The following is a 15,827-nucleotide window of genomic DNA, read 5'->3' as shown; positions in this document are numbered from 1 at the left end:
AATGCTCTAGAATCTATGCACACTTCACCCCAGCCAGCGCTCTTTCAAGGAGAGATGGGAGCTGCCAGGGACCTATACTCACTTCCCACTTCTTTTTTGGGTTTCGATATTTTTATACTCTCAAGTGATTCATGAACACGTGCTTATTGCAAGAGTCCAAAGATACCGATTCAGAGTCAACCAGCAGTTTCCCTGATGTGGCCCTTGATCCTCTCCCAGAGGTGGACAGTCAGGAGGCTTCCTCCCCCGCAGCTGTGTGCGTTATATGTGCACAGGCACGGCACATGATTAAGATCACTCCCTATGGCAGTTCTCTTAGTGCTTTCATTTAATATTAGGTTGAACCACACGAAATTGCCAGGGTTCAACTATTTTTTGACCTACAAAAATGGCAGTTTCGTATGGTTCAATAGTCTCTTGGAGACATTTCCACATTACTACAGCTAAGTCTACATCTCCTAGTTTAAGAGCCACGCAGAGCTTTATGTGCCCGATGTTTGCCCCACTCCCTATTCAGCAACAGGCAGGCTACTCTCAATCACCGGCAGTCCCAACCAGTGCTCCAATGGACACCCCAGTCCGTGTGTTAAGGACTCCCCCACACTGGCTTCCTGAAGCAGAAATGCTGCCCGAGGCTCCACTTAACCAGCCCTCTGGAGAACCAGATCACTAACAGTTTTTAACTGACAAGTTTGGGAGCAGGACCAGGTAAGGGAGCAGTTAACAAATGACTCTTGTTGACTAAAATGAGACTCTAAGGTGATCTCGCAACCCCTTTAACAAGCTGGTATCATCCATATCCCAGTTTTCATTCTCTTTTAGGGCCATGGCTACATAACCTGGTGCTAGGCCACCAGGGCAGAGGCAGGTCTGGAGCCAGGGGAGCCACTGCCAAGGATAAACCCACCAGGCCATGGATAAATGTGGACTGTGCAGCAGAAAACCGGGGGCAGCTTTAGGATAGGCAGTGTTTTGTACATTAGAATGTAGCAGGGGATCTGCTCACTTCCAACGCCAAGGTAGGAAAGGAGAGGAAGGAGGGACTGCAAGCCGCTCCCCAGAGAGCAGACTGGTTTCCCCTTGACACAGCACCCTGGGCAGGAGCCTGCCTCCCTCCTGCTGGTTCTAATACCCTCGTGTTTCTGCCTTGACTGAGATACACAGGGCAGAATCATTTTACAACTGGAAAAAAACCACCACCAGCTTCTTCCTCTTCTTTCTTTGAGAAAAGGGATTCCAGACTGCAGAGAGACTGACTGCACGTTTTTCCATTAATTATTGACGCTAATTAGAACACCGGTTCCGGCAACAGTCAAACAAAAACCCATCCACCTTTAGGAACCAAAAAACCTTAAAATCTTTAATGGAAACCACGTGCATTATGTCTTTCTTAAGATCTGAGATGACAACTCTCCTTGCCTGGAAGGAGAATGTGGTTAGCAACAGCCAATCACACTGACTACCTTCAGAAGCTGGTCCTGTGGCTGGGCAGGCCAGCTGGGGACTTTCATAAAACCCTCCTGGATTTCTAAAACTCAGTCCATCTGAATCTGTCAACCCTCAATGGGTACTTTCTTCCAGGCAGGCCCCGACAAGCCAGCCATGGCAAGACAGGCAATGGTGGGGGCAGTATCCGCTCCCTGATGCCAATGCTCCAGGTCCCAAGGTCAGCACGGGAGGCCATGCCTGCCCTGGTCCCTCAAGAGCTGGCACACAGGAAAGGGGCCCCTGGTAAAGGAAGAACAGTCACAAGACAGAGCCCCATTTTCACCTCAGTAGAACACAGAAAGACACTCTAGAACCTAAACCACCAGTCTAACCTGAAGATTTCCTGAATGGGACTTTGTAAAGGTTATACTCATTGAGCTCTTTTCCCATAAGGCACTGTTTTAGTCCTAGATACTCAGTGTATCAGCACAGCTAATCTCCACAACTACTCTGTTGGACTACCACTGTCCTACCCATAGCACAGATGGGGAAACTAAGGCTGTGAGATAAATCGATAGGAGGTGGCATAGGTAGGACCTGAACACGGCAGCTGACACCAGGGGCTTCACTGTCAATTACCCCAGGCATAGAATCTTTGGTATCAGACTGGAAAGCATGGACCCCTCTGTCCAGCCCCAGGCTGTGGATAAGGACCCCGAGACCTGGAGAGGACAGGAGACACTGGAGTCTGTGGCTTACTCGTGAGAACCAGGGCCAGGCCTCTGCCCTGGGCTGGACCCTTTGTAGGAATGACACATGATGGTGACAATCTGAGCAGGAGGGCAGCACTTCCAGCTCCAGATATACCAGAAGCATCTGGGAGCCCTTGAAACATAAGCAGGGCCAGGCCCACCCTAAAGGTTCTGATCTCACTGGTCTGGGTGGGCCTGCTTTACATGAAAATCACAAAATACCAAGTTGCCCATCTCATTTTCTTCCCAAATCAAACCATGGTTTTTGTCCATGTTCTTATTTAGTCCCCTGTACACATTTAAACATCACTCTTATAATTTAATGTCTCATTCTAGTTCCTTCCATGAGATAGCCCGATTCCCCCATGCACTGCAGCCTGATTTCCATGGCAGAGCAGAAGAAGGGTCCAAACCCCAGAGGCTGAGAAAGAAAACTCATCTGGCCTTGAGGCCAGAGACTGTATCTGTGGCTGCAGTAGCACATGGTGGCAAGCATGGGAGACAAACAGCTCTGGAGCTAGACTCAGGGGGTTCGAATCCTGCATCTGCCACACACTGGCTGTGTGAATGTGGAAGAGCTGCTTAACTTCTCTGTGCCTCACATTCCCTTATGGGTAAAATGCAGAGTTCCAGCACCTCCCTCTTAGGGTTTCAATGAGAATGAGCTGAGTTAATGCTTGCAAAATGCTCACAACAGTGCCTAGCACACACAAAGCACCCAGTGGGGTTAGCTATCACTACTACTGAGACCGAGGTGGCAAGTTTGAGTCCTGGCTCCGCCAACATCTCCAGGGGTCAGTCTTTGCTAGAAGGGGATGCCCAGTGTGGCTGGGCCAGCCCTGACACAGACAGGCTTGGTGAGCAGTGAACGGAGTACTGAGATGGCCAAGCCAACTCACCTGCAGCTGCAGGACCTGTTTCTCGAAGGCAGCTGTCTTGGCTTCCAGAGCCTTCCGCTGCTGCTCCTCCTGCCGTGCGGCCTCCGACTTCTCCACCAACTCCTTGCTGACCTTGCTGAGCTCCTGCCGGAGTTTGGCCAGTTCCGCGTTCTGCCTGCAAGAGTTACCAGACCATGACTGAAGGACAGAAAGGGGTGATAGGGACTGGTGGTCTGAACTTTCCCTCCGGGAAACTGGCTCTTTTGTAAGTAGTCACCCAAGTCTTGGCGACAATACCAAAGCCCCTGTTGGCTGGGGTTTGGTGTGTGTCTTGCTGAGATGTTGTTTTACCCACATGGCACATGGACCAGGCAGAGCAAGAGTAAAACATACACTAAAGATCCTCCCAGACACCGCTAGAAATGGGGACAGAAAAAGGCAAGACACTGCTCTCCTCATTGTTGATCTGTGTGAACAAGCCCAGGGTGCAGGCCGGCTCACCTTGACCCCAGCAGACCTGGGGGCAGCAGTCCCCGTGGGATCCCCCAAAGGTCCACTCGCCCCCTGCCCCCTTCACTGGACCACAGCCAGGCTGGGGGAGGCAGCCTGAAGCCAGAGCCTGAGGCACCTGCGGAGCAGACCCTTTAACACTGTACGTCAACAGCTGGGTCTTGGGGCCTGGGAGGAACATTTCAGAGTTATAGAAGGAGATTTGATTCAAAGGCAAAGAGGGCAGCTGGAGACCTGCCTTTTCCAGTGTGAGGGGTGTACTCAGGATGCCGGCTCCTTCGCTACCAACCACTGCCTCCAGGCAGAGGACTGACTGTCCAGCCAAGGGACACCACCAGACAAGACGAAGGGGACAGATAGGACTGTCCACAACCCTGGAGGGCAGCACCAGGCCTAGAGGAGGTGGGAAACCTGGCCAGCTCTGCTCTACTGGCTGGGGGGTGGTGAGTCCTACCTCTGACTTGGGGTGTTTCATCTGCACTGGGGAGGCTGCACACAAGCCTCTGCGGCACCCTAGCGCTTCACAGTGCCAAGGTCAGGAGACCTGGGGTGGAGGTGCTGTACCAGCTGCATCTGCTGCAGCCTCATGGAGCCCTCCCTGGCTCTGGAGCCCCTGCCACGGTGTCCCAGTAGAACACTCAAGCTTACTTGCTCTCCACCTGGCTCGTGGCCTGGTTCAGGGCGTCCCTCAGGATGGAGTTCTCCTGCTGCAGACGGGCCAGCTGAGTGTTGGGGCCGTTCTCCAGCTGCTCCTGAAGAGTTCGGATCTGAAAAGTCATTGACAAGGGCATCAGAGTGCTGCTCAGCCTTATAAGGAGAACTGATTTCCAGGCTGGGGTTTGCGAGGCCACCGCCCACAAGAGAAAACCCCCAGGTGGCTCCACCTTCTTCACATGGATGGTGGGAGGATCCCATGAAACAAGAGGCCTGCGAATCCCACAGCTCTAGCATCAGGGGCTCGAGGACAACTGTGACCCCCAGGGACACACCTCTATCCCTTCTCACTGCTCATGGCCTGCACTCGGCCAAGCATTCATTCCAGAGCCTTGACATGCTCCATACACATCAGCCCCGAAGGTCACATGGTTGACTGCTGAGATGCAGCACACAACCACAAGCCGCAGCCTATCACCATCTGAAGAATCCTCATTTCCTGCCCTCTGACCTCCCATGGCACATCCTGAGATGTGTGGTAGGGAGGAGGCCACGGCCCTGATGAGCAGGGCAGGTGCTAGCTAGAAGGTAAGAATCAGGCTGACTGAGGCCAGTCTGGGCAGGTGGCTGTCTGGCGCTGGCCTCGAACCCCATGCTGGAGCCACATGACTTCAAGCCTCTTGTTTTATGGGATCCTCCCAACCACTGGGGAGGAGAAAACAACATTACTCCAGGTTTACATGGAGGCTGAGAACTTGACCCACAGGCACCCAGGAGTGGCCATTTGAGGCTAGGTGCTTCTGAAATAGTCTTTAATATGCATTTTACACTTTCCTGGTGACTAACATTAAACACACACTTAATGGGCTACCAGACACTGGCCAAATGCAACAGCCCCGGCCCCTCCCAAAGATAACAAGAGCCTGCAGACCCCTGTGGACATCCTCAAGCCCCTTCTCACGCTTTGCCACTGGCCTGGCTCCTCAGTCCTGGCCAGGACCCACCTTGCCCTGCAGCTGCTGCACCTCTTTCACATGCTCCCGGTAGCTGGCCTGCATGCGCGTCTGCACAGCTGTGATCTCCTGCTCCCGTGCCACCAGCTGCTTTTTCACCTTGGCCTCCACGGCTGCTGCCTTGGCTTTTTCTGCAGCCATTTCCTGGGAGGAAAATAGAGAGAGCGACTGGTCAGGCATGTGGGGGTGGGAGCGGGAGCAAAAGCAGATCAGAGGGGACTAAGAGCACGACCAGGGCCAGGAGGAAACTTGAGAGTAGAGCACAGACCCCTCCTGCTGGCTGAGTTCTCAGACCCACACCAGCCACAGTGGGAACACTGAAACCAGGACTCCCCCAAAACCCCTGCTGGCCCTGGCCAGTATGGGCCTGATGTTAGGCCTTGATCAAAGGGAAGGCAGCAGACAAAGCAGGAGCTATGAAGACATGTCACACTGTCCCTGGCTCTCCAGGGGCAATGGCTCAGTCCTGCTGTGATGACAACACTTGGTCTGGCTCAGCTACCAACATCCAGCCCTGGGGAATGCCACTTCTACTCAAGTGCCTTTGTCAAGGTTAAGAAGGTAGAGACCCTTGACGGCTAGGGTGGGGACAGGGACAGCTGCCCATCCTGCCATGTCTGGGTCTCCATGGGCAGTCATTTTGTCCTCCACCTCAGCCCAGGGGGACATCCGCTCTGGTCAATGCTGGATGAACACAGGAAGCTGAGTCTAGGGACCCAGTGTCTCAGGCAGGGGCAGAGCACAGGGTGAGGAGGGCTGGCCATGGCCTGTGCATCCCAGAGGATGGCAATGGACAGAGGTCACGGGGAAGCAGGGGTGGCAACTTGAGAACAATCAGCACAATGAGTGCCATGGTGGGCACTTCTTGTCCAGCGGGCCTCTGGCCAGATCAGTCACCTGCCTGGTGTGAATACATACTGCAGACACAGCTGGCCTGGCAACCAGGGAGTTGAGGCCCTGCCCCTTCCCTGTCCTGGGCAGCGGGCCAGAGCAGTGGGAAAATAGTCACTCTCCCCAGACCAGGACTGCCAGGGAAGCCCATGCCAAAGGCCAGACTGTCCCTCCTACCTGAGATGGAAGAGAACCCCGGGGAGGGGCTGGGCTCATCAAATGGCCCCTGGGTGCCAGTGCAGTTCCAGGAATCCACGAGGCTCAGGGTGTGCAGGTCCCTATCTCTTGGGGGTCAGGATCCCAAGACCACCATAATTCAATGGCATTTTCCCCCTTCCTTTGCCTCTGAGCTTTTTTCATAAGGCAGAGAAAAGCTACCTTGTCAGTACATTCGTTTAGCTCTCAGTGGTTTCCTTTTCTTGGAAGAGCTCAGTATCCTAGGGTTCCTCAGTTAAATTCTTAATTCAGTTGCAAGGGTCAGATTTATTGTCTTGAATGGCATTCCTGGTGGTGGTAGGTGGGGTGGGGGCTCCACCTGGGGCCTAGTACTTTCTGCCTGGGCTGGGATGAGGTTGGCAGAATCACTGGCACCTGGCTCAGAGATACCTGTTCGCTCTTTCTTCTGAGCACTGTTCCCCAAGCCTAGTGGGGCTCCGCGTGGTGTGACCCTCAAACCCCAAGCAAGAGGTGGCTGGCTGGCTGAGGCCTGGAAAGGAAGCGGCTTCCACCAAGAAGGCCTGGCAACAGAAAGTCTTCCCATGGCCTCCACCCAAGAAGCACACCTGCCAAGGGTCCCAGAGGCCCTGGCACTCCTTAACCACGCTCTGATTCAGAGCCCACTCCCCTCCCAGGCCCTCAAGCCCAAGCATCAGACTGAGCCCAGGATGGGTCTAGTCTGGACCATGGCTTCAGGATAGAGGCCCTGGCAACTGGGTCCATGGTACCCAGGAGGACAACAGCTAGAAAGGTTTTCCAGAACGATGTGCCTTCTTGGCTCATCATTGGAGCTCTGCCCGAATTCCTCAGACTCATGCACCAGGCCCTGAAGACTCTTGGAGGGCCAGGATGGAGTCTTCAGGGGTGGGTGAGCCTGTCAACTCCTGCAGACCATACCCGGACACTCGGGAGGCACGGATTTGGCTGATCATCCTAATGTTTTCAGTGCATCCAGATCGTCCCTTAAGCATCAGACCCCAAGAAACAGAATTAAGCAAAACCCTACTTTTCAACTACAAGACTTCTCTACAAGGACAAAGAAAGCATGGAAGGGACCACAACACTAAATGCAGGTGCTATCAATCACACCTGGGGAGGACTGAGGTAAGAGGAATGTCCACATTCTCAGTAATTCATTTTCTCACATAATTTCCCTCAAATGTGTTGGACTAGGTGATGTGACATAGAATGAAGGAAACATGTTGGCTCTGCTCAGGATTCTTAATAGAGAGCCACTATGACCCAAAGGCCATAAATTCCAGGAGAAAATGTGTAAACTACATTTAACCATTTCCAAGAGAAAGACAAAAATGCCAGTGAAGGCTTCCTCTCAGCTGTCAGCCAGCCTGCGCCTCAGGGGCCCCTTGTTCCCAGGTGGCCTGCTGTTGGGCCAGGCCAGGTGGCCAGAGTGTTTGCTCTCCAGGGCTCAGGCTAACAGGAGCCGGACACAGAATGTGATACCTAATTATAACAGTGACCTCTACTCTGGAAGGCTCCTGAGGGAGACCAAATTGCATCTGCAAGAATAAGAAGATTTCCAGACAGCCAAGCAGGGAACAGCATTTAAGGCCAAGGAAAGAGCAGGAGGAGAGGCCCAGAGGAGGCGAGAAAGGGTGAGGGGCAGATGAGTGTAACAAGGTGCTGAGGCTAGAGGGGGGCAGGTGGATGAGGTGGTACTTGGACACACCTGGGTCTGAAGATCAGGAGCCATGGGCAGAGCTTGAAGGGGGTCCCTAAAGGACTGATCAGCATTTTGGAGCCCAAGAGTACCTCTGCGGGCTACAGGGAAGAGGATGTGGTTGGGGAGGGAGGGCTACGGCTGGACGCACCGTTAAACTCCTCGCCTGAGAGCCAAGGCCTGGTGCTCTCCAGGGAGGGCAAGCTGGGTAATGAGAACCAAAGGCTGCCCTGAGCTCACAGCTAGGGAGACATTTTACTGCCCCAACCCAGGGAGGGCTGGACCTGGTGGGGTGTCTCGGTTTTGGAAACTGTGTCACGCAGCCACTGCTGAGGAAGGCCTTGGGTACCCAGTGACCAGCACCAGGGGTCTCCTTCTGGAGGGTGAGTCCCTCCCTCAACCTGCTACCCTGCCCTGGGTGGACGGAGACCCAGATGGCTCCTGGGGGTGGGAGGGCTCTGATTTGAAGCACTTGCCGATTTCTGTGGTGTAAATACTCTCACCATGGCGTACATCTCTCTCCCAGCGTGACATTCCTAAGCACAGTCACATGCACTGTACATTGGCTCCTGTGAGCTGGGGCAAGCAGTTCCAGCCACCTTGCATTTAAACAATAGCCCAGGATGGCTCAAGTGAAGGCGTGTGTGGACACATTTTAGGAGACAAGACGGAAGGCCACTGAGTTCTATGGAAGGCCCCTGGGACTTGTCATCTTTTCTGCTCCTGGGCATAACATTTATGGAGTAAGCACCCACAGGCTTGTCTTTTGCTCCTGCCTGCCCCCCACCCTGTGAACTTCCCATCTGAAGCAGAGCAGCGACTCTGAATTTAGGACAGAAAGTCAGCCTGCCTCATTTCCAATTCTTCGCGAACAAGCAGACGGAGGTGCCCAGAGGAGGGGCTGTAGCCAAGATGTTGTCAGACTCCCGCCTCAGCCCAGGCCTGCAGTGTGTACAGGGCAAAGATGGCTCTCGCCTGGGTGCCACTAGCCTCATGGGGCCAGGATCTCTTGCCCTATCCTTCTTCAGGGAAGGCTGGGGCCCCAGGAATCATCTTCAGAAACAAGAGAGGCGGGGAGCAAGCCCGTGAACTTGGTGGGGGAGAGCAGCCCCCTGTGCCACATTTCCTGACACGTCCTGCACAATAATCTCAGCCCCATCCAGTGGCAAAACGAATGCCACCAACTGACACTCAAACAAATCTACCTGCCATGCTGTCAGCTGATGCTAAGGGGCCATAGAGTCCCTGCATATCCCTCCTCTGACATCAGGAAAAGAGAGAAAAGCAGCCCCTTCAGCCCCCTTCCCACATGGTTTTGCCACAATTCCCAAGAAAACAAGCTAGGGTCAACTGTGCCCATCCCCTAAAGGTGGCCCATCACATGGGACAGTCAGTAAAAGCCAGTTCTGGTCCATCTACACCACTAGCTGAGGCCCCCAACACCCTGCTTAACTTCCCTGTGTTCTTAGAGCCATGGAAAAGGAAGCCACCAGCCCCGCAGAGCCACACAGGCTGCCAAGGGTGAGCCGCTGGCCCACAGGCTCCCCAGACAGCAGATGACCTTCAATCATGTCACTTGTTGGTTGGATAACCAGCTCTGTGCCAGGCAGGCCCGGAGCCATCTCAGGGCCAACGCCAGGATGCAATGATCCAGGGACAGCTATGGCCGTGGGCCCCGGGGGTGGGGGTCCTCGCAGGACAGGGGGCGAGGAGCTGCCTCCGCACACATGTGCCTGCTCGGGCTGTACCTTGTTGAGCTCCCGGAGCTTGCTCTTGGCTACAGCCGCGTCTTCCTGCTCTGTGGCCAGCAGCTTTTCCTTCTCTTCCAGCTGGCGTTTCAGAATTGCCACAGGGTCACCCTTCTGAGTGGCCTAGAAATGCCCACAGAGACTCGTTAACAGGGAAGGACAGGTGGGGTTCGTCCTCCTCCACTGCAGCCATCAGACAAGAGCTGAGCCCCAGCGCCTGATGAAGCAGGAACGAGGGCCGAGCAGAGTGGGCTCCACTAACTCCAGACCCTTGTCGGAAAAAGGTGGCCCTGCCTCAGCCCTTCAGGACCAGTGTGTGGAGGCACTGTTAGGGCCAAAGGCTGTGGATCCCTGGGGTCATGTTTAGGAATGTGGCGTTTCCAGCCCCTCTGGGGGCAGCTGACCGTCACTTCTGGCTTGGAGACCATCCCTGAACCAGCACAGACTGTAGGCTGCTGGCTGTAACATGGAAGCCGGGGCAGAGTACTCTGGGGACAGTGGCCTGAGCTGAGCCAGGCCTCTCTCATGGTCGTCATGACCTCTTCTGGCCATTTATGGCCAGGAGAACCCCAATGCTCACTGAATAGGTACTTTCATCACCACTGAGATGCGTGTCACGCCCTAGTAATGGCCAAGAGAGGAGTAACTCCAGGGGCCTCAAGGCAGGGGCCCCCAGCCTGGCTCTCTGGACACAGCCCAACATCTCTAAGCACTAAACTCTCCAGCAAAATTACCCAGCATCCTGACTCTGGTTAAGGAATAACTACATGCCATGCAGTGCTTCTTGGGAACAGTTTGCTGGCCAGAGGCACCAGAGCCTGCCCAATAGCACAAGGGGCATCAGGGTGCTCATCACAGGTTCTCTCACACACCTTCCTTTCCACACTCAACTATGGCCACAAACCTGCTGGGCCTCCGCTGCTGTGTTCTGCCCCCAGCAACCCCTGCAATGCAGAGGCCTGCTCCTGCCCCTAAGAGCCTTCCTGTCTCAGTGGCTGGGCCACGGCTGGACTGGCAGAAGCCACAGCATTTGTAGGTGACCTATGTAGCCAGAACCAGGTAGGGGGCATTGGGATGGAGAGAAGATTCTTCTGGGAAAGAGCAGAGAAGGCTGTTTTATGAATGCTCTCTGCAGCTTGGTCAGCTGGCTGCGGCCAGCCTAATGGGAATCTCCCGGAGGTGGGGGCAGGACCCAGGCAACCACTGCGGCTCTCCCCAAGGGGGAGAGGGGGAGGGAAGGACAAAACTGCCCTGCCAGTGCAGCGGCCTCGGGATGTGGCCAGTGAGAGGTGGGCCTACCTTATGCCAGGTGTCCTGAATGATGCCAGCCTTCTCAGACAGGATCTCGATGAGCCGCTGGGCCTCTCCCTCGTTGAACACCATGCTCCCAACCGTGGAGACCAGCGTCTTGTAGGGGAGGTAGAGAGGGCTGTCGGAATCTGGGGGCCCTGTGCAGCAAGAGAGCAGGAGCAGAGACTCACACTCAAGCAAAAAAAATGATAGACATAGCAACAAAGCCCATCACAAAGCCAAGGAAAACTCTGCCAAGGAGAGCTCGGTAGCACTGCCGGGGGCACAGGGAGCATGCTCTGCATGTTTCTTGCTCTTTCAGGGCACTGCAAAATTGACTGAACAATGGGCCCTTGCACCATTCCTAACTTGCCCAAATAAAGTCCAAGCCCAGGCTAGGAGTAACATCTCTCCTTTTTTATCATCAAGATGACCCTGAGCAGAATTATCCAAGGCACGCTCTTCCCAAAGGTTTTTTCTTCCTTCTTTTTCCAGCAAATGCCTTGGTCTGATTCTTGCCCTGCATAGCAAGGTTCTCTCACTCATCTGTGACCAAGCCTTGTGGCCCTATGACCCTGACTGACCAACAAATCCACAGTCCACCACACACACAGATGCCCAAAGCCAGGCCCCGGTGACCCCAGGAGGGCATGGAAGGCACGGGGGGCTGCTTCCCCACACCTGGCTCAAACCCCCCATCTCTGACCCTCCCTGACTAAAGCTCAAGCAGTGACAGGCTGCAGGAGAGGGAAGCTGGGCTACGTTCTTCCAGAACGGGCCTGTCCACTCGCCAGTCCATGAGTGACATATCGCCTGGAGAACACAGAGCCATCTGCCAACAACCGTCACTTCTGAAAAACTAAAACTGCCAACCCCCTCCCATCTTGCACACAATCTTGCTCTCATCATGGCAAAAAAAGGGTGAACTGAGACACCTCACCCAAACATCGGGCACTTACTTCAGCTGGGACCAGGATTTGCCCCACTGCTGAATGACAGGGTCAAGAATGAACCGAAACAAAGAGCGCAGCCCGGCCTGCAGCAGCACCCTCTGCCAAGCCCACCTTGGGAAGACATGGATGGGGACGGTTACCATAGCAACCCTGGATTCTCTGGCTTGTCACAATATTTACACTTACTAGTCACAATATTTTCATTACAAGTCAAAGCATTTAGCATGATCCCTTACTAAGGGGAATGTGGGACGTGGGCGAACTGGTTGCTATGAGCACCTTTATTTTTTGATAACTTCTTACCTCGGCAAAGCTGGAGAGATTAAAAACAACCATATCCACACAGGGAGGCCCAAGAGCTCGAGGGAGCCATGGAACTGAGTCCTGACAGGCCCCATCAGCCTTTCTTTATATTGAAATGTTTGTATATATAACATAATTTTAATAGTCAACTTACGCACACTAGAGCAAATTCTGAGTACAGCTAAGCCAAAAGAAAATAACCTCTCAGGAGGCTCCCTCTCAGGAGAAACCCCCACTGCCCCACATCAAGCACGCTCACAGCTGACGCTTTCTGGGAAGGGGGAGACCAGTGGCTTGAAAGGCACCACTGCAGTCACAGACGGAGCAGGACAGCTCCTTAGCGTGTGTCCGGCTGACAGCAACAGGACATTTTCCTTTCCTGGCTCAGAAAGGTCTGCTCCTGCACCATCCGATGTGCTGGCCACCAGCCACACGTAGCTAAGGAGGACCTGCAACGTGGCTAGTGTGACTTGAGAGGTGCTATGAGTGGAAAGTACACACAGGATTTCAAAGACTTGGTATGAAAAAAAATAAAACACCTGTAATAAGTTTACATGTTGACTGCATGCTGAAATGATAACATTTTGGATAAACTGAGTTAAATGAAGTTTATCACTAAAATTCAGTCCATTTGTTTTTTTGTCTGTCTTTTTTAATGTGGCTACCTAGGAACATTTAATCATACATGTGGCTCACACGTGCAGCTCGCACTGTATTTCTCCTAGACTGGCTGGTCTGCTCCTTTCTGGCCCTGGGGACCCTGAAATCACCCCCTGCTGAAATTCTGGCAGCCCCGTCCCTGCAGAGGCCCGAGGGTGATCGAAGGTCTAGCATCTCTGAAACTTACTCCTTAAAGACCCCACTACTGCACTGCGAGGAGGGAAAACATCTGGATAACGGGGTTGGAGGACACTTCGCTAGAGAAGGAAGTATCCTCCGCTACTCCTACACAGGCATCAACCTGGCCATATGGCCCCTACTGCACGCTCTGTCTGTCCACAGACCAAGAGTACTCTGAAAGGGACGCTCTAATAAACCTTTATTAAAACGTTCTTAAATGTAATTATTAATATATTAAATTTTATTAGATATTTTAATTAACAAAATAATAAAACTTGTAACAAGTGAAACAAATACAAAGCTATGACAGCAAAATGTAACAATTTCCTCTGCACGCTACCCCCTACAGAAACTTTTGCAGCCTTCTCCGTGCTCATAAAACACTATCTTCTGAATTATTCTCAAAGAGCCATAATTTTACAAAATACTTCTCATTAAATCTTTTAGGTAAGAACCGTGCCATCTCTAGTCTCCCCAAAACAAGGGCAGCAAACTTGAAAGAAAGAAGAAATGTACGCAGAAGTAGGAACCCAAATTCCTGGGCCCCTGGAAGTCACATTTAAAGAATGTACTAACAAGAGCCTAACATGTGCTGCCACATCACTCATGTCTCCAGCAAATACTCGAAGACTTCAGTAATCCTTGTGAAATCTTAAGACACTATTGTGAAATCTTAAGACACTAAAGTAAATCTGTCAAAGACTCAACTTCTAGATTTCAAAAAGACCATAGGGCAGTGAATCCTACATGACACCGGCACACTGAGGGGATGTGCCCTGCCAACAATGCTTTGCCTGTTTTGATAGGTCTAAATATCAGGAGGGGCAGGCCCGGAGGCCTGGGGAGGAAAAAGGGGGCAGGACAGTACAGAGTAGAGACGCAGCCAGTGTCTCACCGTGATGGCATCATCCAAAGCCCTGTCTGGCAGGGCACACAGTGACAGCCCAGGGGCTAGAGACCCTACAGGGATGGGACAGGTGCTGTGACATCACCACAGTGGCCTGGGCTCAGAGGGCAGCCTTTTCCGAGCTGGGTTTCCCTAGGCATGTTACTGTACTTCCAGGTGACAGCTTCTGTGGGGAAATCTGGGCCAGAACCCTCAGGGCTGCTGACTTGTCCAAGAGACTGGAAATGAGATTTTTATATACCATCTCCTCACCTTTAGTGCTGACAACTCGATAACAAATGAATGAATAAAACCACTGTACACATGAAAGATCACATCTGTGGGCCAGGTCCAGTGTGCAGTCACCTCTGTCCTTGGGTTAGCAAAGCCTCTGGAGCCAGGTGGCCTGGGCTGCAGTCCCAGCTCAGCTCCTTCCCACCTATGTGCCTTGGACAGGTGGCTTACCCTACCTTTGCCTCTACTTCCTTGCCCGTGGAATGGAGATGATAACCCTTCCTCCTTCATGGCCTGGCTGCAAAGATTAAGTTGCAACATGCTTGGAACAATGCCGGGCACAAGGCAAAGCACTGCAAAATAAATCAACAGGACCAGCACCCCTCCCCCCCCCTCCCGCCATCTCCTCAATAGAGCAACTATGCCCTCTCTCTGCTCTCACCAGTGGAATGGAAAAGTCACACAAAGGTGGCCTTCAGAAGCTGGCCCTTCCAAGGACAAACCTGTCCAGGGAGATGCTGGGACAGAGCACCACAGCCTGGGAACCCTCTTGCTCCTGCCTGGAGCCATTGTCCTTACTCGAAATGCTAAAGGGGCAGCGTTTTAGGTAAGACGAGCCCTCTGCCTCCCAGGGATCTCATCTAAGCAGCACATAGGCGCTCAGCTGAAGTGCATAACACCTCAAATTTCAAAATGACTGACCCTTCTGCAACCATACAGAAAAGCTTAATCACCTAAAATTAAACTTGCCTCACATGCGGCACTTATGAGTCTCTTTTTCCCTCACTGTCAACCATGGGGTCCTTTAGGGAGACTTTTCTTTCTGCATAATTTCCAAGGTTCCCAACAGCTGGGTCTCAACCGATGGAGGAGAGGCTCAACCACAAGGAGACTCAGGAGACTCAGCGCCCCCCAGTGTCCAGCCCCTGGAATGCTCCTGCACTGCTCACACCTGCTCACGCAGCCAACAGGGAGGGCGGCAGAACTAACTGCCCCAGGAACTGCCTCTGGAGCCTGCAACAGCTCGTGGGTATCGCCTGGGCCCTAGGATGGGCCTGACTAAAGGGTGCCCAGCACTCCTGCCCAGGGCAGGCAGGTCCAGACGCAAACTATGTACCTACTATGTACCTGGTAGTCTGTAAAATGAGAGATCTGGAAAGGCAAGTCAGAGGTGGGACTGTTTGCAGCTAAGAGAGGTACAGCAGACAGAGCCACCATGTAACAGTGACACAAAGGGGACGTGGGAAGTGACTATGGCAGCAACACCGGGAAAGCCTTTAAAGTAGGGGTACTTGAGGCAAGCACCATGCAGTAAGGAGGTGGTGAGGGGCTTTGGGAAAGGAATAGCACAGGAAAGGCTGACACTTGTAAGGACCTAGTTAGTCGGATTTGCAGCCAAGGCTGGAGTAGGTCCAAGTCTTCACAGGTTCCAGGAATCCAGATTTTATCCTGTAGACTACAAGCAATGCCTAGAAAGGAGTGAGGTGTGAACTCAAGAAAATGATTTCAGGACACTCAGAGGGCCAAGGCTGGAGGCAGGCAGACCAGGGTCC

General features: G+C 53.1%; 1 protein-coding gene across 6 annotated transcripts in view; it reads right to left on the bottom strand.

Annotated features, from left to right (window-relative positions):
* RRBP1 (ribosome binding protein 1) overlaps positions 1-15,827 on the bottom strand; it is a 68,775-nt gene that overhangs the window by 16,452 nt on the left and 36,496 nt on the right. For all 6 annotated transcript variants that reach the window (XM_012759532.3, XM_012759528.2, XM_012759527.2 and 3 more), the window contains exons 3-7: positions 11,068-11,216; positions 9,769-9,891; positions 5,227-5,379; positions 4,217-4,335; positions 3,080-3,233 (exon numbers count right to left, since the gene is read on the bottom strand). In XM_012759532.3, the coding sequence (XP_012614986.2) occupies positions 3,080-3,233; positions 4,217-4,335; positions 5,227-5,379; positions 9,769-9,891; positions 11,068-11,216 (698 nt within the window). The remainder of the gene's footprint in view (positions 1-3,079; positions 3,234-4,216; positions 4,336-5,226; positions 5,380-9,768; positions 9,892-11,067; positions 11,217-15,827) is intronic.

This window comes from Microcebus murinus, chromosome 16, assembly GCF_040939455.1.
Source record: "Microcebus murinus isolate Inina chromosome 16, M.murinus_Inina_mat1.0, whole genome shotgun sequence".
NCBI lineage: Eukaryota > Metazoa > Chordata > Mammalia > Primates > Cheirogaleidae > Microcebus > Microcebus murinus.
Note: the sequence above shows the minus strand (reverse complement) of the source record. Positions and strands in the feature narration are given on the sequence as shown.